The following is a 23,428-nucleotide window of genomic DNA, read 5'->3' as shown; positions in this document are numbered from 1 at the left end:
CAAAGATCAAGTCACAACAAGACTCAAGTGTATAGGAAAGAAAGAAACTGTTGTCCGTCAAACACCAAGACTTCAAATTCAAATCCGAAGTTGAAGGGAAAAATGATGTTATGCACGCACCTGTCTCATCTGTGGGTTTCTTCTTCCTCGGACGACCTGGGGTCTTGCGCTTTGCCGTGCCAGTTTCGCCAGAATGTATTGTACTTGCTGCTGGTTGTCTTCCACGTTCCATTCGCCAAGTGAGAGTCATACATTCCGCATCTTGAGCTTGACTGTTCGTGTTTGCTTTCGAGCTCGTGTCATGATCACTTGCGCTAGTGTCAGACAGAGCACCAGGATCGAAAATTGAGTCGTATGTTTGAGGCGCCATGGATGGTGAAGCCGATGAAGGTTAACAGAAGAAGTGACGCGCCGCTGAGCCGCGCCTCTCAGGACTCAGGAGAATCATAATTACCACATTTGGTGCGAAGTATTTTATAATTTCAAGTCTTTCCTCGCGTCTGGTACTGCCAACCATTTTGCAAATTGCTGTAAGGCACATTACATGCTCCCTGCTTATATTACCGTTTCCAGGTTATCCCTATTTTCAATGCAGGACGTCATGAAGAGGCATTTCTCCGCGTCCGAGAGCTAGCTTCTGTTTGTCTGAATAATGATACTCTTGTATGTTGTATCGTACCCCAGGTCTGTGCATCGATCTGAACTTCGCAAATCAGGCATATCCAATGCATCGGACGGCGCACATTACAACGATGCTGCTGGCTACTTTATAGCCACTGTCAACTCCAGCGTTTTCACAGATACATTGGTCATTCACTCTACATACGAGGACTTGGTGGTGGTACGTCAATGTGATTCATCTGAACATGTCTCTCGCGCCGAGCCCCGTGATTTGCGCAGCTCTCTGGATGGGACCTCAAGTCCTTGTGGCTGACTGCAGGCCTTGCTTTTGTCGACGAAGCCCTAGAATCACACCAATCCATGATGAACACCATGGATGAAACTACGAAAGCCGGCTGCCTTGATTGGTCCAATGGTAGGTCTTCATTGCCCATGACATAATCCTTACCCGCATTTCACTCAGCTTTCCAGCAAGAATGTAGGGCACTCGCCGAGGCCAACGATCGTGTTCTTTGCATACTTACTTTCTTCCTCATCCCTTTCTCTACTGACCGTTATCCAGATAGAGATCCCTGGGCAAGATCAAGAAGGCTATGAGACAGAACCCGATTTCTTCTGGGGAATGCATGATGTGAGTGCAACAGTGCACGCTTCGTTCCTCACTCGTGCATCATTTGTTACAGCACCCTAAAACTTCGCGACCGCCACCTCAGCAGCACCCGGTGCACCTTAAGAGACTCAGACACGCTTTCACGAGGACTCCTCGTCCAGCTCCTCCATCGGCGCTACCCACCACCTTATCATCTACCACCAATCCCACCACTACTCCCCCACTTCAGAACCCATCTAAGATATGTATTGACCTGGCGGCCCGATCACGCAGCGCCACACATCGTCGAGGTTCCTTCAGCGCAGGGTCAAGAGGTGCACCTCTTCGTCCGCGAGCAGTATGCGTCGACGCCCGAGAGCGGACCTGTCCAGCGCATGGTGCTTAGGTACGGCGCTAACCCTCACCAGAAACCAGCACAGACTTTCGTGGCAGAGGGTGAATTGCCATTCAAGGGTGCGATCTCTTATTCGATTTGATAGGCATTCTCTTGACTTGACTTTGGATGGTATAGTCCTCAGCGGTTCCCCAGGCTACATCAATCTCCTGAATGCCCTCAATTCTTACGCCCTTGTCAGGGAGCTGCAAGAGGCTTTGAACCTCCCTGCTGCCGCTTCGTTCAAACATGTCTCCCCTGCTGGTGCTGCCGTGGGTTTAGAACTTGACGAAATCGAGAAGCAGGTGTACGGTGTCGAAGATCTCAAAGAGCCCCTGACGCCTTTGGCATGCGCCTACGCTCACGCTCGAGGTGTGTCATTTCTGCTTTCTTTGTGCAAGGCCACTAAATTATCATTTTCTTAGGTGCCGACCGCATGTCATCCTTTGGAGACTTCATTGCACTCTCTGCACCCTGCGACCTCGCCACAGCACGCATCATCTCCAGAGAAGTATCAGACGGCATCATCGCACCAGGCTACAGTCCTGAGGCACTAGATGTTCTCAAAAAGAAGAAGGCAGGAAAGTGCTGCGTCCTAGAGGTATGTTCGCTCGATCACCTCGCCCCATTGCGTTTGCTAACACTACCAAAAGATGGACCCGTCGTACACACCCTCAGACATCGAGACCCGCCAAGTGTACGGCATCAGTCTCCAGCAGTGTCGAAACGACATCAAAATCAATGCTAAGCTCTTCGACAACCTCGTTACCAAGAACAAAGACGTACGTCCCCCCCTCCCTGGAGCTCATAATCATAACCGTCGCCATAGGTTCCAGCACAAGCGCTAACCGACCTCATCGTCGCGACACTCGCGGTCAAGTATACGCAGTCCAACAGCGTATCATACGCCAAGAACGGTGCTATCATTGGCCTGGGGCGCTGGACAGCAATCGCGCATCCACTGCACACGGCTCGCGGGATCTAAGGCGGATAACTGGTGGTTGCGGCACCACCCTCGCGTCCTCGCGCTCCCATTCAAGAAAGGTGTCAAACGCGCAGAGAAAGCGAACGCGGTCGACCTCTTTGTGAGCGGGGAGGTACTCGAGGGGGGTGAGCGGGCGCAGTGGGAGGGGCAATTTGCGGAGGTGCTGGCGCCTCTGAGTGAATTGGAGAAGAAAGAGTGGGCAGGGAAGTTGGACAGGGTTGCGTATTCGAGTGATGCGTTTTTCCCATTCGCGGATAATGTGCATCGGGCTAGGAAGAGCGGAGTGCGGTACCTTGCCGCGCCTAGTGGGAGTGTGATGGACGAGGAGTGTATCAAGGCTGCGGACGAGCATGAGATGGTGTTTGCGCACACATCGCTCAGGCTCTTCCACCACTGAGGATGGGAGCTTTTGTAAAAATCTAACAGCAGTAGAATGTATTTGTTTATTCTGAAAATGCAACTTATAGGGCAGGCATCTCATATCGCATCAAAACCGCTAGGCAAATCAGGAGCCGACACAAGAACAAAGCTTCGTTTCTAGTTTGAGAGTATGTACATACAGTGAATAGCATACTGTGTGCCGGACACAGTACTTAGTCCATAGAATTACAATAGATCTCTAAGCACGCTGTAATTCTGAAACTTATTGTCTACGTGATGGACTAGACAATAGTTTCAGCTAGCAGAACAAGTAGAAATACAATACAATAATGGAGAGCAGGAGGGCCATGAAGAACTAGATGAGAAATGTCAACGAAGACTGCGATGTTTCTTCCCTAATGTTGACTGTCTGTGTATTGGATAGACACGCAACCAACCCAAAGTAAAAACGGAGTCCAGCACCCGGCCTGTCTTATGATGATATCGAGATGTGAGAGCGTTCCAGTCGCAAATGCAGTAGTGGTGACTGTGTGAAGCGCCTCGGATGTCGTGGCATTGGCAGGTTGTTGCTGCGATGACGGTGGTGTGCTCCGCTGGGTTGCTGCAAGACATGAGTATTAGTAGGTCGAGAGGAGCTGGCAGATGGCTTCTTTCTCGCGTGATAGTTCCTCTGCGTCAAAAATAAGACAGTAATAAAGAACATAAACCGGAAAAAAATGCACAGGCCTGTTTGGCTGCTGTGCACGGACCTCGAATATGGGTGGCTCTTGCAATTCCATGTCGGATCCGTCTCGTCTACGTAGCACATGAGAGATGATATTTCTAGCCCAGCTGAGCAGAGGGCGGGATCTGGATTGAGTGTCGCGTACAGTTTCCAGAACGAATCGGGGCGGCGGTGCCAGAAGGAGGGTAGGTGACCGATGTGGATGCGTTGACGTTGGTTACGTACACCAGTATCGTTAAGAAACCCTCGGTGTATTTGACGAGCGTCTTCGTTTTGCGGGGCTCGTCGTCGTGTAGCATCAGCCTAGTATGTGGACACTCAAAGTCATGTAAAATTTAGAAACACATAACATACATCTATGAATGGCTTGTTGAAAGCACGAACGAAGATTAGTGGGTAAGATTTTAAAGGGACATAATGCAACATACCACCTGAAAAGATGAGCAACACATTGTCAGTGAAATTGAGGATGAAATGTATGATATATCCAAGCTCACATTGTCTGATAGCAGGCGATTGAAGCTGGTCTCCCCTAGTCAGACCCAATAGAAGGAAGATAGTCGTTCGATCCAGGCCAGCTTCTCTGACGATAACACAGACATCCCACGTGTATACGTGGTGGTCATCGCAGCCAATGGCCCATCCGCAGAAGAACACATCTGACATTGTCTTGATGGTAAAGGGGTAGTCCAATCGGCTGATTGTTTTCGAGGTTCCATAGTCGTGCTGTCTTGTTGATTGATATGCTCGCGAGGATGCGTTCATTCTGAGATAATGAAATTGCACTGACGAATCGTCCTGTCCAAGCTGCACAGCGGTTTCAGTCCAAGTGATGGTATCAAATTTCCTCAAGTTGTTTTCCTGGTCGCCGGCGACAAGTGTCTTTCCATCCGCGATCCATGCCAGGCAGACTATCTGTTGAAAGGTGAAACTAATAGACGAGTCTCAGCGTTGGTGAAAGAACCGCTATGCATTGACAGTACCTAATAGACGAGTCTAGAGACAATTAATCATAAGAGAAAGCGAGCGTGCAAACAGTAGAGATACATACCTCAGCGTTGGTGAAAGAACCGCTGAGGTATAAACAAACGTAGACAGCGAAGTAATATAGTAGACGAAAGGAATTCAAGATAATAACAGACAAAAACAAACATTGGCGAGTTTACTTTCAACACTATCGACGTGTTGAGTGTTATCAGCAGACCGCCTGTGTTAGCATCCCAGATTTTCAGCGAGTCCCCACCCAACCTTTCATCAGGTGAGTAGCAAATCTCCCACACGGTGTTCCCTCTCTTGATGGGTCCGAGGACTGTCTGGGCTTTCTTCGTCTTTCCAGGCGTCCCCGACTTGCGTCCCGCTGTCCAAGCCCCAGACTCGAAGTGAACTATCCAATGAACAAGTGATGATCCGTTGTTTGTCAGGCAGGCGGAGGACGCCATAGACGGTTTCAGTGTGCCCCTCCATCTTTTGGCGAGGCTTTGTCGCTGATTTCTCTTGCTTCGCGGTGGCTGGTGAAGACATGATTTCGGCTCGGGGACTTCACCTAATGGGCCCGGCATAATTTCAGCTCTTGCCCATCAAACGAATGCCGTTACTTACTCAGAGGTGCCAAAGCGAACACGTGCAGAAGGAAAGCTGCAACGGTGTGGGAGGGAGGTCGCCGTTGAAGTCCTCTACGCTGTCGAACGGTCTTGGTCTGCGTTGCTTGGTGTTGCTGCAGAGTTCTGTGCTGGCGATGATCCAAGTGAAAATACTGAAGGTGCGTCTTCCCTGCTTTATCATCAAGGCTGTTCATGAATAACTCTGAATGAATACTCCATTTGGCCATCTACGCTCAGATCAAGCGCCCGGGTCACGTTATTTCGGACTAGATTCATATCCGCTACAACAATATTAATGGAAAGACATACATCTCACAGGTGCGTCAGGAAGAACTTCACACTAGCCTCGAACGATCCCTCTTTCGCAGCATCGACCAGCGGGTCAGTCTGATCCCTACGGACAGCACACCTATACATGCAACCAGGGAAACACTCAAGCCTGTATCGTGGAGCAGATTTCCCATCGCCAAAAACCTAATCGGCCTTTGCTTGGGCTTCTGCAGGGAAGAACCTATCGTTCTCGCAGGAATTATAAGGAGAGGTGCTTTTGCTTTGGTGAAGTATGTCTAGAAGAGTGGAGTCAGCGGGAGGACGCTGGACTGGCGGCGACTGGCAATGAGCCTGTCTCTGGCAGACTGAGCTGGTGTGGCTCCAGAGTTGATGATGGATGCTACGTACGACAATGCCCGAAGGCTCCACCCTGCCGACCAAGCTAAGCAAACGCTCGCAAACGCCCGCCTGCACACCCCCTCGCGAGGAGATACCCCACTCCAACGCCTTGAAGATGATGGGGGTTATCTCGAGGTCGTTGGGGACTGTCAAGAGCAAGAGGTGAGCGACGACGGCACATTTGATGACGTTATTGAATGCAAGGTCGAAGGTGTAGCGATCTGCGGTGTTGAAACGATAAGTTGAGAGGAAGAAATGACGGAGTGAAGGGACGTACCACCGAAGCAGTAACCAATGGTCCCAAACTCAGTGACGATTTCCCCTCCGAGCGCGATGTCCTTGTAGAGGGGGGCTGGGTGACACGAGGTAGTTCGCTATCAGCGGGTCTTGCAGGGCTTGGTTAGGGATGTGTACAACTCAGAGTGTTTCGTTTCGCAGAAGCAATCCGCGTGAGCGCCATCTCATAATGTACTTCTGAGACATCAATGCATACGCAGTCGCAGTTTTTCCTGACAGACGACGAATAGTTACCGGCTCGCATGACAAGACACTTCGTCTGTGGGACTTGAAGTGTTGAAGAAGATGGATGGACATCATGATTGGGTACAGGCATTGACGATATCACGAGATGGGTAACTGGTAGCAAGCGGTGATGCCAAGGGAGTGTAAGGCTTGTTGTGAGTTCGAAGGGGAATTGGAGCGAAACGAAGTGAGTAAATGACGAGCGCGACAGTGATCTAGACGAGTCGGTAAAAGTATAAGGCGGGGACTTTCTGTGAGGCTTCTCAATCGTTCTTGGAGCGGGGATGTGAATATAGGATTCGCTGTAGGTATGAGTGTACATTGGTAGTATATATACGTTTTTGAATACTTGTTTAAGCCGGATCGAGCGTGAAAATACTTGATGAAGGAACCGAGATGGTGTAATGTGAGCGCGAGGTAAGGTACTGAATGGTAAGATGAAAAGAGATATCCGCGTGACTCGGATGCGAAGAGTAATGGAGTCACGTCGTCTTCGCTTTGAAGTGTGATCGGTGTGTAGAGGATATGCAATCCTTACATCCCCTCTCTACTTCGAATATCGACCGTCCTCGGTCGATCTTCTAACAAAATAAACTAAAAAAAAATTGACGTAGTGCATAGAAAGGTAGGAAAGCAGGATAGCGAGAAAAATAAAAATGAAAGAACGCATCTGTTAGAGTCCGAACGATCCGAGGGATCAGAGACGAAGAAAACCGAACGATCCGAGATAGTAGAAGAGAAAGAGTGATAAGTCCGAGCCCAAGCCAAAAGGGACTTTGACGAGCGACACACTGACGTCGGCTCGTGTCCTACAATATGTTTTCCTTTTCCGTTCTGACTAATTGGTCTCACTTAGCCTCGCGGTAGCGCAGGCTGCGAGGATTAGCCAGCAAGAGGGTCCTTCGTGCGAGGGCAGCGAAGGACCCTATAAAAAATTGACCGAAGTAAATAAGTACAAAGCAGCAACCGACGGGAGGCTCGGAATATGAGAAAAGATGAGACTCGAAAAACTCAGACGTGCAGAATTTGTGCGTGGAGAGTGCTATAACGTGTTACTTTTGGGGTGGGAGGGAGGGGATTAAGTAGTCGAGAAGTGACTGGGAAAGTAGGTGTAGTTGGGTAGATAAGTAAAAAATAAAAATTGAGTGAAAACGATGGGAAACACACACATAGAATGAAGCAGACTCGAACAAATTTTAAGAGATGGGCGCGAACGGATCACGACCATCGTGTGCGGACCGACCATTGAAAATAAGACTGTGAAGAAGAGTAGGATTCTTCCGGATATATACCTGAAAGGACTCTGAGGACCACCGTCCGATGGCTTGAATATGAGACGCTGGTACTCCACTAGCTGCTAGTGAAGTAGCTCCTCCGGCTCTCATCGAATGTCCCGCAATTGTCGAAGGAAAGAATTGACGCAACTTCCGAATAAACCAGCTGCGGGTTGGTACCGAACCATCCGCACGAAGCCATAGAGTCGAATGGAAAGGAAAGGATGAGTCGTGCGACTTTAAATACTCCTTGAACACTTGGTGAGGATCCGGCAAGGATTGAGTGTGACGAACGACAACTGTTGCTCCTTCGAATTGAACGTCGGTCTTATGGGATGGGAGGACGAAGGAATGATGCTCGTTTTCAAGCACAACCGAAGTGCGCTGCGTCAATTTTCTTCGACTTTGTAGTTTTCTGTTGTCGGGCCATACTAACTCCCCAAGACGAAGGAGGGCATAAAATCCATCAAATAGTTGCACGAGGAATAATTTGTTGTCATGAGAAAGGGGATGAGGGAGCTGATTGTGAACTAGCTGTAGGTCCGCTCGTGTCAATGGAAGTTTTCATTTAACTGGTACACTATAACGTCGTTTTGCACCTTTTAAGGTGCGCGAAATCAGACGCAAGTGACGAACCGACCGAATTGACGGATAGAACTCCTCGAGTTGACTACAAATTCCCGACAGGTAGTTATTGACCGAGCGTGGGCTGATATGGGCGGACAGGTAAGAAACAAAGTATGAGAGCGTGTCTGGCATAGGATCAACCGAAAAGCGATGAAGGTCGCAAAAAGTGAGGTAGGAGTTTAGCGCAGAGGAGTATGTGCGATTGGTGGATTGTTCGAGAGTCATTCCGAGATTAATTGAACGCTCGTGATTGAGACGTTCGAGAGACCAGGCTTCCCTAACGGGTTGCCTGGTATTGCATGAAAGTGGGATCATTTTCTTCCCGCCCCCAGCGCATTCCGAGGGGGTTCAAAAGGGAGGATTCGAAGGTGAGGATTACACTTCAGGGCCTCCCGGCCCTTGTTACGTGAAAGGTGGTCCACAATGACGTTATGCTCTCCTGAAATGTGAAAAACGCGAAAGTCAATCGAAGCAGCTATAACAACGTCAACTGAGACAAGGAGGAGTGAATTGAATCCTGGTGAAGCCTTTAATGAGTTGAACATCGCGACCGAATCCAAGCTGTCTGTAAAGACAGCTAATCTCCCTCCTGACGGTAAGTGGGAAGCTGCATCTTGAATAGCTGAACAGATACACAACACTTCAAAGAAATATATGTCGTAGACAGGGGCCTGTGTCGGGAGAGAGGACTGGAATCCTAGATTCAAGGACGGGTACCAGAAACCCATTCCAGTTCCCGAGGCGTTGCAATATACCTTGAGCGCCTGGTCTGTGATCCGCAAGAAATCCCAGGAGATAGACTTCAGGAGATACACTCCGTCCGACCATTGGAGGTGATCTGCTACCCAAAGTACCTCCTTAACCACATCTCTGTTTAACCAGATAAGCCCCTGTGAATTGACTTTTCCTTTCATCTTCTTGTATAGAGCCGATAGACCTGGACACAGGAGAGGACAGATGTTAAGGGCCCAATTGAGCGAACCCACAATCTGCTCGCATTCCCGCAAAGTATGCCAACTCTTGTGTCGGGTGAAATCCCGCAACTCTGTGATGAGACGAGCTTTAGACTCCTCCTGTAAAGTAATCCGCATTTGATTCAGATCAACGTCGAATCCTATGACAGGAAGCGGTGAACTGTGAATCTGTTTTCGTTTGTTGTGCGGAATTCCTAGTTCGTCCCATAGAGTCAACAACTTGACCATATCTCTAGGCAACATCTTTTGATATTTGCGATAGAATGCAAAGTCCTCTGCTTCTGCATATGAGAAGGAATCGTCAATGTAAATATACGCGAGAATGAATCTGACAAAAACCGCGAGCCAAATAACCAAGGACATGAAGGCATGGAATATTCGCTAAGACGCTTGACCTCCGAAAACATTCGCCCGATCAACTCTCCTTTCACTATTGAACGATACAACTTGTTTTATTTGCCACAACGGGTGCATCGGCATATGACGATATGCTTCTGAAACATCGGCCTTCCAAATGGTAAGAGGGTGGTCAGGGTTAATTCCGCGATAATGATGTAGCGCATTTCCTAGATCTTGAACATTGTCAAGAGTGACTCCAGCAATGTCCTCCTTGGCGATCATGGAGTTAAGCGAATATTCGCCAGTGCTGTGGTTGGTAACTAGCTGAAACTTTCCTCCCTCCTTAGGAACAGCATGGATGGGCATTGAATACATGCCAGGCAGGAGATTGCGACCAAAATCGCGGGAATACCTTCCTACTGCTTCCTCCTTTAAGATCTGATCATGAAGGAACGAGAACTCTTCCTGCGTCTTCGGCACCGGTGTGTGAACTTCCAAAGTAGTAGGGTAAGTACCGTAATGAGTATCTGCTCAGGGCCAGAAACCCTCTTGTAACCCCGTACAGACCGACTGATAAAAGGGAGCGTTAGGATGACCTGAAGAAATAAGTAAAGATTCAAACACATCAACATGAATCGGAGTCAAAACTTGGAACAAATCAGGATGAGTAGCAATAGTATGTAATGCTTGTTCGTTTTTATATTTGTCTTGAGGAGGACGAGGAAGCGGTTGTGCGGTTTCGGTCCAAACCGCAGTATGACTGAAAATAGGTGAGTTATCACCCCATACCATCCGTCGCTTAAATCGCTGCCCCTTGGCAATACGCTCATTGAGTTCCTTTGCAATTCCCTCTATCGCAGACGTGATAGTAGAGACACTCTCTTGCCTCCTTTTCACATTGACCTCTGCTCCATTTGTGGCAGGGTTCTCCGAACCTAGAATTTCCAGGCCGCTTAGGTCCTCCTTGGGACATTCCTCCTTGATCTGACGTGCTTGACCCTGCCTTAGAGAGTTGGTTGACGGCGACCATCCCGAAGGATGAGAGATGGCTGGCTTGGAGTCCCTCAAAACGCCTGAAGCTATTGAACCGCAAGAACTTTTGTTGCTCGATGAGAAGCCGAATGGCTCGATCAAAGTCGAGAACTCATTCGTGCGCCGAATAATGGATGGTCCCAAAGATGTCCGACATGAACTTGCGAAATTCCCTGAGCTCTCGCTCCCTCCAGGGCATGATAAAAATAAGGGCTTTGCTCCAGAGTTCGGTCGTGATGCTCCAATCTCCGAAGGTTTTGACCTTTTGTGTAGTTGTAGGTTGTGATAGTGTGAGCTCAAACCCACTTCTGAGGACTTGCGTTTGCTTGGAATCAATGGCGGTTGAGTAATGACCTGAGAAGACTTTGTCAAGGTCAAGTGCTCGTCCCTCAAGGAGGAGGAGCCATTGCGATGATGGTAAGCTTGGACATCCTGGAGTAGTTGTGACTTTGGTCCGAAAGAACTTTGGGTCTTCCGACCATTCCTCATAACATTCGAGGGTGAGTTTGAGACTTTTGTCTGATGAACAGTGTCGGAACTTGTCAGGGTTGAGCCAGGGGAAGAAATTGGTTTGATCGCCTGGGATCTTTCTTCTTTTTCGCCGTTGCACAAACTCCTCCCCTGATTCAGCGTTTGAATTGTCATCATCTTCTGTTTCTTTTGACCCATCAATTCCTCTTCTAATTCTTCGTTGTGACCTTGACCCCTTTTCAGAGATTTCATCCAGCGTGTGCCACAAAGGCAAAGGGAAACTGGCCCTAAGGTAGGCCCGCACGTGAAAAGCTTAGTCATAAGTATCAACCAATTAGACTTGTGTAAAAAAGATTAAACTCGATATATTCCGTTTCTATACAACTTACCACCTATTACTCCCACCTTTCCAATATAGTAAAGTGGTACCTAAGACGTCTACTCACCCTTATATTAAGCCAAAAAGCATTATTTGTGAGGACCAGCGGTCTAGACCAGCAAATCAATGTCACTTAGAACATTAAGTATTGTTAGCCTTGGGTAGCACGTGGGAAAGCTGACACAAGCACTATATTCGGTAATAGCGCACCACCACCTGTTGCCGTCAACCTTGCGCTCATCATCACCCACGACGAGCTCAACAATACACTCAATGTTCCTACTTTTTGGCCATTTTCTCTCCAGCATACTGCTTATTCTTACTATGATGGCATCAACAGCTTGATATACAAGCAACATGGCACATCATCGGCTTCCCAACATGCTTTAACCGTGTGTCAGTCACATGTCACCATCAAGGTACCTGCCTTCAACCACCACCATCATCCTTCAAGATCCTGTGTTTCTGATGACGAAAAGCAACTTCAGCACACCTGGTATCTCACAAGCATCACGAATATCTGTAGGAGGGAGGAGGAATAGGGTGGTCCGCAACCAGGACTGTGTCAAATGAGCGGTGGTGGCATCTGCTGAACGAGCAGCCCAGCTTCGAAGTAAGTTTTCTCTTTTCATTTCTATTGCTACCAGCTACTACTATCTACAGGCATGAATCTGCACCAGAGAGAATGGTTTCTTCAGGCTGAACATAGTGTCACCGCACCCTCATCTGACTTCAACGATGACGGAATCAACAATGAGATGGATCTTTCAAGTATCATCCCCCCCATTGGCGAGGAAGGTTTTGCAGTTAGTCATGGTGGCGGGGAGATGGAGCTCTATGAGGAACTGGGCCATGCCTTATCATGCCAACAGTGTGTAATTAGCTATTTTTCCTACTACCTTTCTCTGATGGGACTATCCAGAATTCATATTGATGATTGTGACCGTCATGACCATACAGCCAGACTTGTATATGCATGGGCAGACCAATACGAAGCCCTTGTCGATGCATATCTCCAGTTTTGCCACCAGAATCCTTCGTTAGCATCCCTCAACACAAGTATCCCAGCTTCCGAAGACACCTTTTCAATATGCATTGTTGACATCTTCAGTGAGTGAATGTTATCTTCACTGCGTGTATCTATCTCATGTTTTCTTAGAATGACAGCAAGGTGTCTTTAGTCATTGCTTGCCACACATTAATGTGTCTCTCATGACACGTGGGTGTATAGGCTCATCGCCATTGCAGCCAACTGTGGCCATTACCATACGAACACTTGAGGCTTATCGTCAAATGCATCGTGTATGCCTGAGGCTCAGTATCCACGCAGAGGTGAAGAAGTTATGTCACTTGCACGGTGTGAGTATATACATTCATTTAGTACATTAAAACTGATGGAACAAGTCTTCTGATTCTAGGTTCATTATGGTCGGTATTTAGCCAAACAATTTCGTGTTGCCTATGACATATATCTAGAACTTCTGCGGCGGGTGTCTCTTCATGTCTCACAAGCCCTTGGACACACTGGTCCTAACTGGTGTGCATGCAATTCGTGTCCCTGTTGCCACTACAAAGTCCAGGATGAACCCAAGCTGAGGTTTCCCTTTGAGATCGCACTGGATGGTAATAACTCAGCAAAGTTTGTAGACCCTGCATTACGTGGAGGAAGTGAGTGCCTCGACCCTCGCAATGGATGATCAGACATATGGATTGATGAAGAATATGTTGATCGATTCAAGGATGAAGTCAAGAACACTCAACACTCCCACTGTCCAAACACCTTGACCCCTGCTGATATTGTGGATCCTGATGATCCCTGGATACATTGCGAGAATGAAGACCAGGATTCAAATGAACCAGTCAACATTTGTGTTGACCGATGGCGTAATGCCACACCCGAGGCCCGCAAGCGAATGTTCTCTGTTTTCCAGAAGTCTGGTATTTTTGTTGCAGTGTGCCATCATGGATTCCTTTTGTCTATATGCGACATGGTCCGCAGTGGCGAGCTGTAAGTTTGAGTCTAGCTTCAATAATACCAATCTACTGACAGTCTCTCAGGATGAAATATCCGCTGGCGACAATCAACAAATTAATGGATGTTTTTGCCAAGCAGTTCCTTTACGGCTATGATATCAAATGCGCGTTCCATTCCATCCTTCAATGCTCATCCTTAGGACCTGCTGTATGAGATCTTGGTATTGAGGGTGTTGTGCCTGGATTCCATGGACACGCCCATAACCATCTCTGTCAAGTTCAACATCACTCTAAGTTCATGCTTGGTGCTGGCAAAGAGGACTTTGAGACTTGTGAACGAACATTCTCAGAGTCGAACACCCTGGCACCTGAAATTCGGAACTCAACGGAGTTTCACAGGCATCAAGCACTTGACGAGCATTTCTGTTTCGCTGATCAAGACAAGTATGCTGCTCTCGGTATGTTCATTGCCACTGATCCTGTTGCCTGATACATACTGATGATAATTATTAGGCACTTTCATTTATCGTAATTATGTGCAGGCATTAGAATGTATCCAAGTGCATGACGAGTTCCTCCACCTATTTGATCTTGCACCCGAAGATTTTGAGTCCAATTTGAATGATGAACAAGACTATCTTCAAAAGGCTGGTCAACGGCGACTTGGAGATAGTGTGGAGGTTGAGTACGTGAAGGCACTGAACGAGCTTGATGTGGTACAGTAAGATTAAATTTTACTGTAAATTTAATAATTGATGTTTGTAATAATTGATGTTTGTTTAGATCTCAGTGGGAGACCACTCAACACAAATTTAATCAACTCGACCTGCGTGTGTCATATACCGGATCCGAGTACCCCCAGTACCTCCTATGAGCATCCCCACTGCTGGCCTGACCCCCTGTTTCCCCGTCCGCTTCATTCCTCCTTCCCTGACAATGCACGAAGTGCATCTCAGCAGGATTAGCCCTGCTACCTCCGCCCGACTCCGTTCTGCTCTTCCGACATTACCCCTATGTCCTCCGACCCCATACCCCTTCCATCCAACCCTATCTGGGGTTCCGCTCCTCCGCCCTATTGGTCCGCCTGATCCTATTCCTACTCCCTCCACTTTTCTGCCCTGCTTGGATCCTTTGGTTCCGCTCGTATTGACCCACCCAACCATTAGTCCGTCCGACCGCCTCACCGGTCCACTCCTAGACTAGGAACCACTCAACTGGTCCTATCCCTGTTTAGTATTATAGTTCCGCTTTTTGGGTTCCCGGTAATCCCTATACCCTAGCGAGTTCTGATCCATCACATACATACTTTCCTCCAAGCCTTTTCTCGTATGTCTCAGTCATCCTATTGTAATCCTGTACACTCAGCACATAGCCTTCTGCTATGCTATGCTCATCACTTAGAGTATATAAACCTATGTACACTTGTCTGTAGATACTCAGTCTGAATCTTACCTTTTCTAAGCCCTGCTCTTCTGTCCTTTGACTTAAAAGTCTTTCCCAAGTCAAAACTCCTGTTCCCTGGCCTAGGGGATTGACTCCCTAGGTCGGCTGTCCTCTGATCCTCCGACCCTCTGCTTCCCCGCTTCCCTGTTCCTCCGTCCCACTGGTTCCGCTGGTTCCGCTATTCAGTGGGTTCCGCTATTCCACGAGTTCCGCTATTCCGCGAGTTCCGCTATTCTGTGGGTTCTGCTATCCTGTGGGTTCCACTGTTCCTCCATCCCCCCGTTCCTCTGCTCATCCGACTCCCCGTGCATCAGCTGCACTTTCCCGCGCATCGGATCTGATCCCTGCACTCCCTCATATCCGCCCCCTCCATTCTGCTCTGCCTCAGACTTCATCCGAGCAGTTCCTCCCGCTCCGTTCCTACTGTGGGTTCCGACCCCAGTAGTCCCCACCTCTCTCCTGTCGGGCGGAACCCCCACCCGACTTTCCTGCGCTCACCTAGTAGTCCGACGGTCCTCCTTCAGAGGATCCCCATTCCAACATCCTGTTGAAACCCATAGAACTCGCATCAGACTACATCCCAAAATTAGGGGCACGTACTCGGGTAAGGGGCGCAGTGTACGAGCTGAAGCCAAGCCCCCCAGACTCCACTTTACCCCGAGCACGGTCTTAACAGAATCCATCTGGTATGACACACTGTTAAGACCGTGCTCAGGGGTAAAGCGGAGTCTGAGGGGCTTGGCTTCAGCTCGTGCGCTGCGCCCCTTACCCGAGTATGTGCCCCTAATTTCAGAATGTAGTCCGACACGAATTCTATGGGTTCCGACAGGACATTGGAATGGGGGTCCTCTGAAGGAGGACTGACAGACTACTAGGTGAGCACGGGAACATCGGGCAGGGGTTGTTCCGCCTGACAGGAGGGAGGTGGGAGACCACTGCGGTTGGAACCAACAGTAGAAGTGGAGCGGAAGGGACTGCTTGGATGAAGCCCGACGCAGAGCGGAATGGAGGGGATGGATGCGAGAGTGTGGGGTTTAGTTCCGACGCATGGGAAGTCAGACGAGTGGAGGAATGGGGGATTGGAGGAATGTAGGAACGACGGAACAGCAGAACCAGTGGGATGGAGGAATGGGGAAGCGGGGAAGCGGAAGGGCGGAGGAGCGGAACCCCAGATAGGGTCGGATGGAAGGGGTATGGGGTCAGAGGACATAGGGGTAATGTCGGAAGAGCAGAACGGAGTCGGGCGGAGGTAGCAGGGTTCATCCTGCTGAGATGCACTTCATGCATTGTCAGGGAAGGAGGAATGAAGCGGACAGGGAAACAGGGGGTCAGGCCAGCAGTGGGGATGCTCATAGGAGGTACTGGGGGTACTCAGATCCAGTATATGACAGATTCACAAACAAGGATATTGCCAACATCCGCCGCCGCCACACCACAGCCCAGAACAAGATGGAGCTGAAAGGTCAAGTAGTTGATGATTTTGAAACTCACATGGGGATCGAGGAGAGATGGATGACGACTCACCCTGAACGTGTGAGAGTGCAATCACGTATTGCTAACGTGCAGTACCATAAAGCTGTTGATGACGTGGAGCGTCTTGTAGTAATGCGGCTGCTTGAACTTATGAAGCTTCAAATGAGCGGTTTATGTAAGCTCTCAATATTACAGGATCACGCTCTAACATATGTTTTTCAGGTTATAAGCTACGAACACAGATTGCAAAAGCTCTGAAGACTTGTGCGACTGTAATCCGGAATGCACTGAACCGCTACAACAAGTACGCAGCTCAACTCAACCCCCCCCCCCCCCCCCCCCTGACCACCAATCACTTGGGAACAGGTAGTCGAATTCTCACAGCTTGCCGAATTTGATCTCCTTTGAGATACGGATAATCAGCTGCAAGATAAATGTTGGGCGATTCCTCGTAATCGCCAAGCCTCTGCAAAATACTTTGACCTGCAACGATCCAAGGAGGAGATTGTGCGCTGCAATGTTGAGATCACATGACTTCACACAAAGATTCAAGATGATACCATTAATTTCCCAGTGATAATTGTGCAACTTCGTATATCTGATCCCCCTCTTGCAGGGGAAGTTCAGCGCCGCTGGGATCATATCTGCTCTGTGAATGCTTTTCACTTGTCCCGCATTGTGCAGATAGAGGCACTTCCAGGATATTCTGGCAGCAGAGCTGCAGGAACACGAGTTGGTCACATGGACAGCACTCCACTACAAGCCCAACCCGAGGCTGATATCAATGACCGAAATGTAGATGATGATGCATATGATGATCCTGATGGCAAGCAGCAGACTTTGATGGAAGACTTTTTTGAGCAGCTTCATGATGGACCGGTAGGCACAGATGAGGTATAGCTTAGCTTACAATTACATTGCATGTCAAGGTAGAATGTTGTGTATACAAGATGCATTTTTATCATGGTGAATTAAATGGTGTTAACAAGACCTGGTGATTCTGACATTGCAAAGTAACATGGTGTATATGACTCAGAGACCTGTTTCCGATACAACAAGGTAGATCAAATGTACATGTAACATATATGGCCAGACTTCTGACACAATGTGTAAGGCGAGAGACGGGAACTAAGACTCAGAATACTGATTCTGATGAGTGGTGGGTAAGATTACTTTGAAGTTTGAATACTCATGTAAATTGCCGTATGTAGATGTACTGCACGCTCAGCATTCAGCCACTGCATTGTTTTACATCCTGCCATGAACTGGTCGACAAGTGCCTTCAATCAGCCACCCACTATGGATGGCATAAGTACTCTACTCAAAACACTCTCTCACCCTATAGAACTTGCCAACATCACAGGCATGTCAGATTGCTGGCTCTCAGCTATAATTGCCATGTCAGCGCATGGAGCTCACAGCGACAGTGATCATCTTCGATCAGACTGAGGCTTCCATCCTTTAACAGCAGAGCACTTCCTGAGCAACACATTTGAGGGCATGACAAACAACGATAAACAAGTAGCCTCATGAGAGAGAGCTAATCATCTGTTTCAAGTGCAAAAATTAATATACGACCTGGTATGTTGTGTCTTCATTTACCTGTTCATCATTCAATGATTTTGTTTCAGTGCACCGTTCTTGACTGCCTGTCTGGTGGTGTTACTCTCTGCCTAGTACACCACCCAGGTGCAACAGCACCATTAACAGATCTGCAACCTCAAGATCTTTCTGTGTCGCTTTATCTCAATCTGAAGCTCCTCGCTGAACCCTTACAATGTCATCAGCCCATTGCAGAAATCACGCAGATGTTTGTTGAGGGGTGTGCTCTACCGGTTGCACAGTCTTTCCGGGAAGCTCATCTTGCACATGGATGGAAGAAGGAGCTCAGGCGCAGCTCATCAGATATCCCAGACTATGATTCCCTTCCCCTTGTTCCATTACCTTCCAGTGGCACTTGCTCATCTGATTTCAATATCCTTGGATGGCCTTTTGGTTGCCTCGAGCATGTCATTTCCACTCAACGAACAACCAACTCAATGGTGCCATTCTTGTCCACCACTTCTGTAACTCCAACAATTCGGTGGACAAATCAGCAGATAACATTATCTAGGCACGCTCCATCAAGAGATCACGCTCTTGATCTTGTAAGTGAGATCATCTTAAAGTTTATGTGTGACTAATGTCGGTTTGTAGGATGACCAGCTCCAACGCCTCACGCTCAGGGACAGTTCGCGTCCCTATCCGATTCCTCCATTGGCTTATGAGGCTATGCTTGTGAGGGTTGACCCTGATTCCCCTTTTGAATCTCCTATGCCTACTGTTACTCCGGCTCGTTCAACATCCACTACTATGCCTACTGTTACTCCAGTTTGTCCAACGTCCACTACTACGCCTACTGTTGCTCCAGCTCGTTCGACATCCAGGACAGTTCATGTGGCTCAGACACCATCGAAGCCACCACAGTCACACATGTCTTCAGGCATTTCACCACTGCCATTACGCATGTCTTCAGGTGTTTCACCACTGCCGTCACGCATGTCTTTGGGTGTTTCACCACTGCCGTCATGCACGCCTTTGGGTGCTTCATCAGCAAGCTTGCCAACTCGTTCGACAAACCGTTCAGTGCCACTCGTCTCTTCATCATCACGGTCGGGGTCTATGTATTCAATTCCAGGGGATCTTCTTCTGCCATTTGGTCCAAACACTCATGCCACACTGGAGGAATTGGGTTACAGTGACACCCTTCATAATACCTGCTGTGAGGTTTTCAATTCATGTGTCCCTGATAGGTGGGCTTCCGAGCTAGCCAAGAGGGGCAATATTAGCTCTGAGCCTGAAGCTCTTCAAATATCAGCTGCAATGTGGGAGGACTGGAACGTGTTGGGTGGCACTGTTGGGAAGTGATCGCTTCACTTTGTTTTTTTCGCAATGTAATACTTCGCTAACATGAATGAATGTTCATTTCTGAGATTCCCCTCCTCTTCTACTATGGTTTGAGCAGTATTCCTGAGTAGCAAGCGGTGCATCATAGGTCGCAACTATGCACGCAGGAAGGGTCCAAAGCTGTCTCCAGAAGCAAGACAAGCTTTGACAGCCTGACAGCGTGAAAAACAGGCAGATGAGGATGCTGCAGTGGATGACATACTTACATATATTGATGAACAGGCCACAGATTTGGCTCGTCGTTTTGGCAGAAACCGTCGACGTTACCTGGAAAAGCTTTACATTGGCTCAGCCTTATGGAGAAAGCGGCGCAGCAAGACAAGTGCATGGTCCGCCTTTCTCCATTTCAAAAGTGGAAAATTCAATGCCGGTATGTTCTCTGATGCTACAGAATAGACTCAACTGATTCATTGCCAATAGATAAAGACATAGGCCAACGAGCCAACCTTCATGCCATCACTAAGGAGACAAGCGAATATCACCAACTTACACTTGAGCAGTGCGCCAAAATGGTGGAGGAATTCAAAAAAATCAAAATGTCAGGAGTGAGCAAGCCGGTGAACATAACATCTCATACTCATCTCGTGGAGGTAAATCATAGCTTTGCAGCCATGGTCAGCGAGGTCAGTCCTAAATGTTCTTAGCTCACAGTTCAAAATCTGACTTGTCTCGGCACAGGCTGAAGCGCTGAAGGAATGTGTGGGCACAGAAACATTAATTGTCACTGTGTGAAGTTCATCTAACCTCAACATGCTACTGAAAGTACACCTTACAAGTGATGTAGTATCTCACTTTGTTCGTACACTTCTGCGGGAGGATCCAATGAAACTTGGCATTAAGATGGAATCCACCGTGCTCGCTGGACTTGCGCCACAAAATGGTAAAAAATTTCAGTTTGCTGGATACTTTCTTGTTATTAATGCCAATTTCTCTCTCCCTCTTTAGTTCTTTCTATGAGTTATTTAGACCGCAAGTTGGCTGCCAAGCAAGGCATACGAAGCGGTCTAAATGAAAGTATAGGTATAAATTTTGGTAGTCCTTGTCTATAGTCCGCTAATCTATTTAAATAGTTGAGGTTACTGAGAACGCAAACACCACGCTAGAGTTTGTCCGCTATGAACGCATGGTTCAGGAGCATCTAGTCAAGCTGATTGGGTGGTGCCACAATGAATGGGGTAACCCCAGCAATCTGAAAGGCAGAGTTGGCCCACTAGAGGCTCTTGCACAGGCAGTTTCCGATAGGAAGTGCAAGTTTGTTCGAATTACAAGACAGGAAGCTGATGAGCGTATGAAACGCATCGAGGTGGGTGAGATTTTGACCCCGAACAAGGTAGATCAAGAACCGGAGGAGAGCCCTGTCATCCCCATCGATGACAATGACCCATACGAGGGCAATGGAATTGGTGGTTCTGCTGACTAGACAGATCATCTTCCCATCCCCACGCCATCTTCTCCTACAACACCCACTTGCAACAATGACTTAGGTCCAGCCCCTCGTACTAGCGAGATCACTGATGATATTGTTGATCCTGCCCTTCAAGGTAGTTATTTTAACTGTGTACATTATTACTACTGACTTTCTGCTATTTTTCAGCCCCTCCTATCCCGAACAGTCTCCGCACCATCTCCTCCAGTCGCCACAACACCTAGCAGGTCACACATGGAACCGCATCTACCCAACACTCAGCTGCCAATTGGCAATCCATTCTTACCAACTCCCTCTGTATCAAACATGACAACTGCGGCATTGACAAACCATACACAATGTGCCACTGATAGAGCACTGTTGAAGCGGAAGAGGAAGCCCACTGAAAAAGCGGCGCTCTATGCAGCATCGAGGAAGTCTCGTAAGTTGAAAAGAGGGGCAAAGAGTGCTGCGGTGGTAGATTCGGATGAGGAGAACGGGTGGGAGGACATGGATAATGTTTAATACACTGCATTACAATTTATTTGCCCATTGTATAGGTCCTATATACTGTTTGAATGCATTATATTGAAAATAAAATTGTTATATATAAAAACGCGCCCAAAATGGAGCAGAACTGAGCTCGTTGTTGAGCTCGTTGTGCACAACGATGAGCGGAGCATTGGCGGCAACAGTGGTGGCGCGCTATTACTGAATATAGTGCTTGTGTCAGCTTTCCCACGTGCTACCCAAGGCTAACAATACTTAATGTTCTAAGTGACGTTGATTTGCTGGTCTAGACTGCTGGTCCTCACAAATAATGCTTTTTGGCTTAATATAAGGGTGAGTAGACGTCTTAGGTACCACTTTACTATATTGGAAAGGTGGGAGTAATAGGTGCAACTTACTATATAAACGCCAGCAGTAGCATGAGCGCATCTCAGCTTCTTTCAAGAGACTGAGATGTGAGTTATTAGTATTGTTATATCGATCAGAAAACTAAACTAATGAGTCATTAGTATACTTGTTTTATTAGGTACATAGCTCGTTATACCGAGCTTTTTTCAAGAGACTGAGATTATACTTGTTTTATTAGCGTGCAGTCAGCTCCCACTCGTTATAACTCACAACAGCATCTAGATTTCAATGGTGACGGTACCAGCAAGATCTTCAATATTGAGATATTGGGTGATGTCAAGAGAACGAGGGTGGTAAGGAATGAGACGAAAAGGGCGAATTTGAGTTTGGAGACAGAACTGTCAATGTCGGTGAGATGGTAAGCGATGAAATGAAGCGGGGCAGGGCCACAAACTTGAACTTGGATGTGAAGCTGTTGACTTTGGGGGAACAAGTGGTGGAAAATAATCATTGCGATCCCATCCTTTCTGATTCTTGTCGCATGCGAGAGCTGACTTGTTGCGTGTGCTCAGATAAGGTGGAGGAGTAATGGCAGCAGTAGCGAGAGTGATGGGTAACAAAATGGCAGCTTGGCGCTTGTGGCAGTGTTCTGCGGCTTCTTTGCGGAGGTCTGGACTATTTGCAAGGAGGTCGGCAATGGAAACATTGGGAATAGCGGTGTCGAGCGTGTTCTGGTGGATACATGATACTGCGTCTGGAATGGCTGCTTTGGACTCATAGGTGAAGGAAGGGGGATCTGCTATGGGGACTTGGATAGGGGGTAATGGAATAGACACTGGCAAGGAGACGTGCTTCTTGATGGGAACTTCTTCTGTGCTTCGTGTGGCTTTTGCTTTTGACCTGGCTAACACTTTTTCTCGCTCATCATCTTCTTCCTCAACAGTAACTATGGTGGCGTGCTTCTCGGTGACAGGAGTACATTGCAGAAGGTAAGATTCAGATATAAAGGCGGAGGAGGGGATTTCAGTGGAGTTGTCTATGGGAATGGGGTTGCATCCAGTCATGGGCATTGAAGGTGCGGGAATAGCATATCTAGTGTCAATAGCTTGCTTTAACGTCTCGTTCCATGAACATCGTATATGAGATTGGTCGGGATATGTGAAGAAATGTCTGTCCCGGATAATTTGTCCGGCTTGTAGGTACTCTCCCGCGATTGAACAAGTGCGCATGACGTGAGAGCCGCTGCAGAAAAAGCATGTCAGGTTTGATTGATGAGCAGAGGAAGGTGGAAGGGGAGGGAGAGGGAGGTATGATAATGGGGCCTGAGCTGGGGCGGTACTGATGAGGTGATGCAATTTTGGGGGTGCCCATGCTTGAGCTGCAGCTGGGGCGAGGCAGACGAGATGCGTGTAACATTCTGCATAGGCCACATCTTCGATATTGAGGCTGTGCATCTTCCAAGCAAGATCTTCAACTTTGTTCATTGTCGATCTAGCAGGGCTGGAGGAGGAGAGAAGGCTACATGTTTCATCTGTACTTCTCGCCATACGTCTTTTCTCTCATCTTCTTCATCTGAATCCTCCATTGCAGCGACTTTCGCTCAGCCTGTTCGAGGCACATTTCTAGACTCTCGTATGGATCTAATCCTGGTTGCTATGGGTTCATTTAGATCTGCATCAAAGGCATCATCCGAAAACACGAATTTCCCAGCCTCTAGAACTTTCTCAAAGTCAGGTACCTCATTCCG

At 48.0% G+C, this 23,428-nt stretch overlaps 5 protein-coding genes across 5 annotated transcripts; 4 read left to right on the top strand and 1 right to left on the bottom strand.

Annotated features, from left to right (window-relative positions):
* The first annotated feature begins 1,304 nt into the window (after nt 1-1,304).
* EDB91DRAFT_1336928 (cytidine deaminase-like protein) lies at nt 1,305-3,078 on the top strand. Its single transcript, XM_041325557.1, has 6 exons — nt 1,305-1,684; nt 1,743-1,976; nt 2,030-2,205; nt 2,258-2,386; nt 2,434-2,502; nt 2,552-3,078. Exons 1-6 carry the CDS (start codon nt 1,606-1,608, stop codon nt 2,984-2,986), a joined length of 1,122 nt encoding a protein of 373 aa, XP_041176585.1. The 5' UTR covers nt 1,305-1,605; the 3' UTR covers nt 2,987-3,078.
* Nucleotides 3,079-5,534: 2,456 nt separating this feature from the next.
* Nucleotides 5,535-6,788, bottom strand: EDB91DRAFT_1347503 (uncharacterized protein). The gene is made up of 4 exons (XM_041325928.1): nt 6,379-6,788; nt 6,242-6,316; nt 5,974-6,185; nt 5,535-5,916 (listed from the first exon to the last, which is right to left on the bottom strand). Exons 1-4 carry the CDS (start codon nt 6,575-6,577, stop codon nt 5,770-5,772), a joined length of 633 nt encoding a protein of 210 aa, XP_041176584.1. The 5' UTR covers nt 6,578-6,788; the 3' UTR covers nt 5,535-5,769.
* A 5,552-nt stretch (nt 6,789-12,340) lies between these two features.
* Nucleotides 12,341-13,594, top strand: EDB91DRAFT_1237656 (uncharacterized protein; the record flags this gene model as incomplete). The annotated part of the gene is made up of 7 exons (XM_041321609.1): nt 12,341-12,453; nt 12,505-12,583; nt 12,627-12,692; nt 12,750-12,941; nt 13,001-13,250; nt 13,284-13,381; nt 13,427-13,594. 7 exons carry the CDS (start codon nt 12,341-12,343, stop codon nt 13,592-13,594), a joined length of 966 nt encoding a protein of 321 aa, XP_041176583.1.
* Nucleotides 13,595-16,490: 2,896 nt separating this feature from the next.
* Nucleotides 16,491-17,372, top strand: EDB91DRAFT_1237655 (uncharacterized protein; the record flags this gene model as incomplete). Its single annotated transcript, XM_041321608.1, has 5 exons — nt 16,491-16,647; nt 16,695-16,838; nt 16,882-16,979; nt 17,019-17,123; nt 17,157-17,372. The coding sequence occupies 5 exons, from the start codon at nt 16,491-16,493 to the stop codon at nt 17,370-17,372; spliced, it is 720 nt and encodes a 239-aa protein (XP_041176582.1).
* A 360-nt stretch (nt 17,373-17,732) lies between these two features.
* EDB91DRAFT_1082582 (uncharacterized protein) lies at nt 17,733-21,348 on the top strand (the record flags this gene model as incomplete). The annotated part of the gene is made up of 14 exons (XM_041315508.1): nt 17,733-17,898; nt 18,031-18,053; nt 18,104-18,619; nt 18,669-18,946; nt 18,988-19,170; nt 19,265-19,375; nt 19,641-19,747; nt 19,839-20,041; nt 20,097-20,115; nt 20,203-20,298; nt 20,385-20,438; nt 20,489-20,821; nt 20,903-20,959; nt 21,032-21,348. The coding sequence occupies 14 exons, from the start codon at nt 17,733-17,735 to the stop codon at nt 21,346-21,348; spliced, it is 2,463 nt and encodes an 820-aa protein (XP_041176581.1).
* Between the last annotated feature and the right edge of the window lie 2,080 nt (nt 21,349-23,428).

The sequence above is a fragment of the Suillus paluster genome (assembly GCF_016628075.1).
Source record: "Suillus paluster strain FC165 chromosome Unknown EDB91scaffold_30, whole genome shotgun sequence".
Taxonomy (NCBI): domain Eukaryota; kingdom Fungi; phylum Basidiomycota; class Agaricomycetes; order Boletales; family Suillaceae; genus Suillus; species Suillus paluster.
The sequence above is the reverse complement of the archived record's forward strand: the minus strand, read 5'-3'. Positions and strand labels throughout refer to the sequence as shown.

What these genes read in the sequence shown, in the direction of transcription:
- EDB91DRAFT_1336928 (XM_041325557.1), top strand. Translation starts at nt 1,606, where the DNA reads ATGGTGCTTAGGTACGGCGCTAACCCTCACCAGAAACCAGCACAGACT. An exon ending in GGGTGAATTGCCATTCAAGG is followed by an intron (nt 1,685 to 1,742) that starts GTGCGATCTCTT and finishes TGGATGGTATAG; the next exon opens with TCCTCAGCGGTTCCCCAGGC. An exon ending in CGCCTACGCTCACGCTCGAG is followed by an intron (nt 1,977 to 2,029) that starts GTGTGTCATTTC and finishes TCATTTTCTTAG; the next exon opens with GTGCCGACCGCATGTCATCC.
- EDB91DRAFT_1347503 (XM_041325928.1), bottom strand. Translation starts at nt 6,577, where the DNA reads ATGCCTGTACCCAATCATGATGTCCATCCATCTTCTTCAACACTTCAA. An exon ending in CATTGGTTACTGCTTCGGTG is followed by an intron (nt 6,186 to 6,241) that starts GTACGTCCCTTC and finishes TCAACACCGCAG; the next exon opens with ATCGCTACACCTTCGACCTT. An exon ending in TGGAGCCTTCGGGCATTGTC is followed by an intron (nt 5,917 to 5,973) that starts GTACGTAGCATC and finishes TGCCAGAGACAG; the next exon opens with GCTCATTGCCAGTCGCCGCC.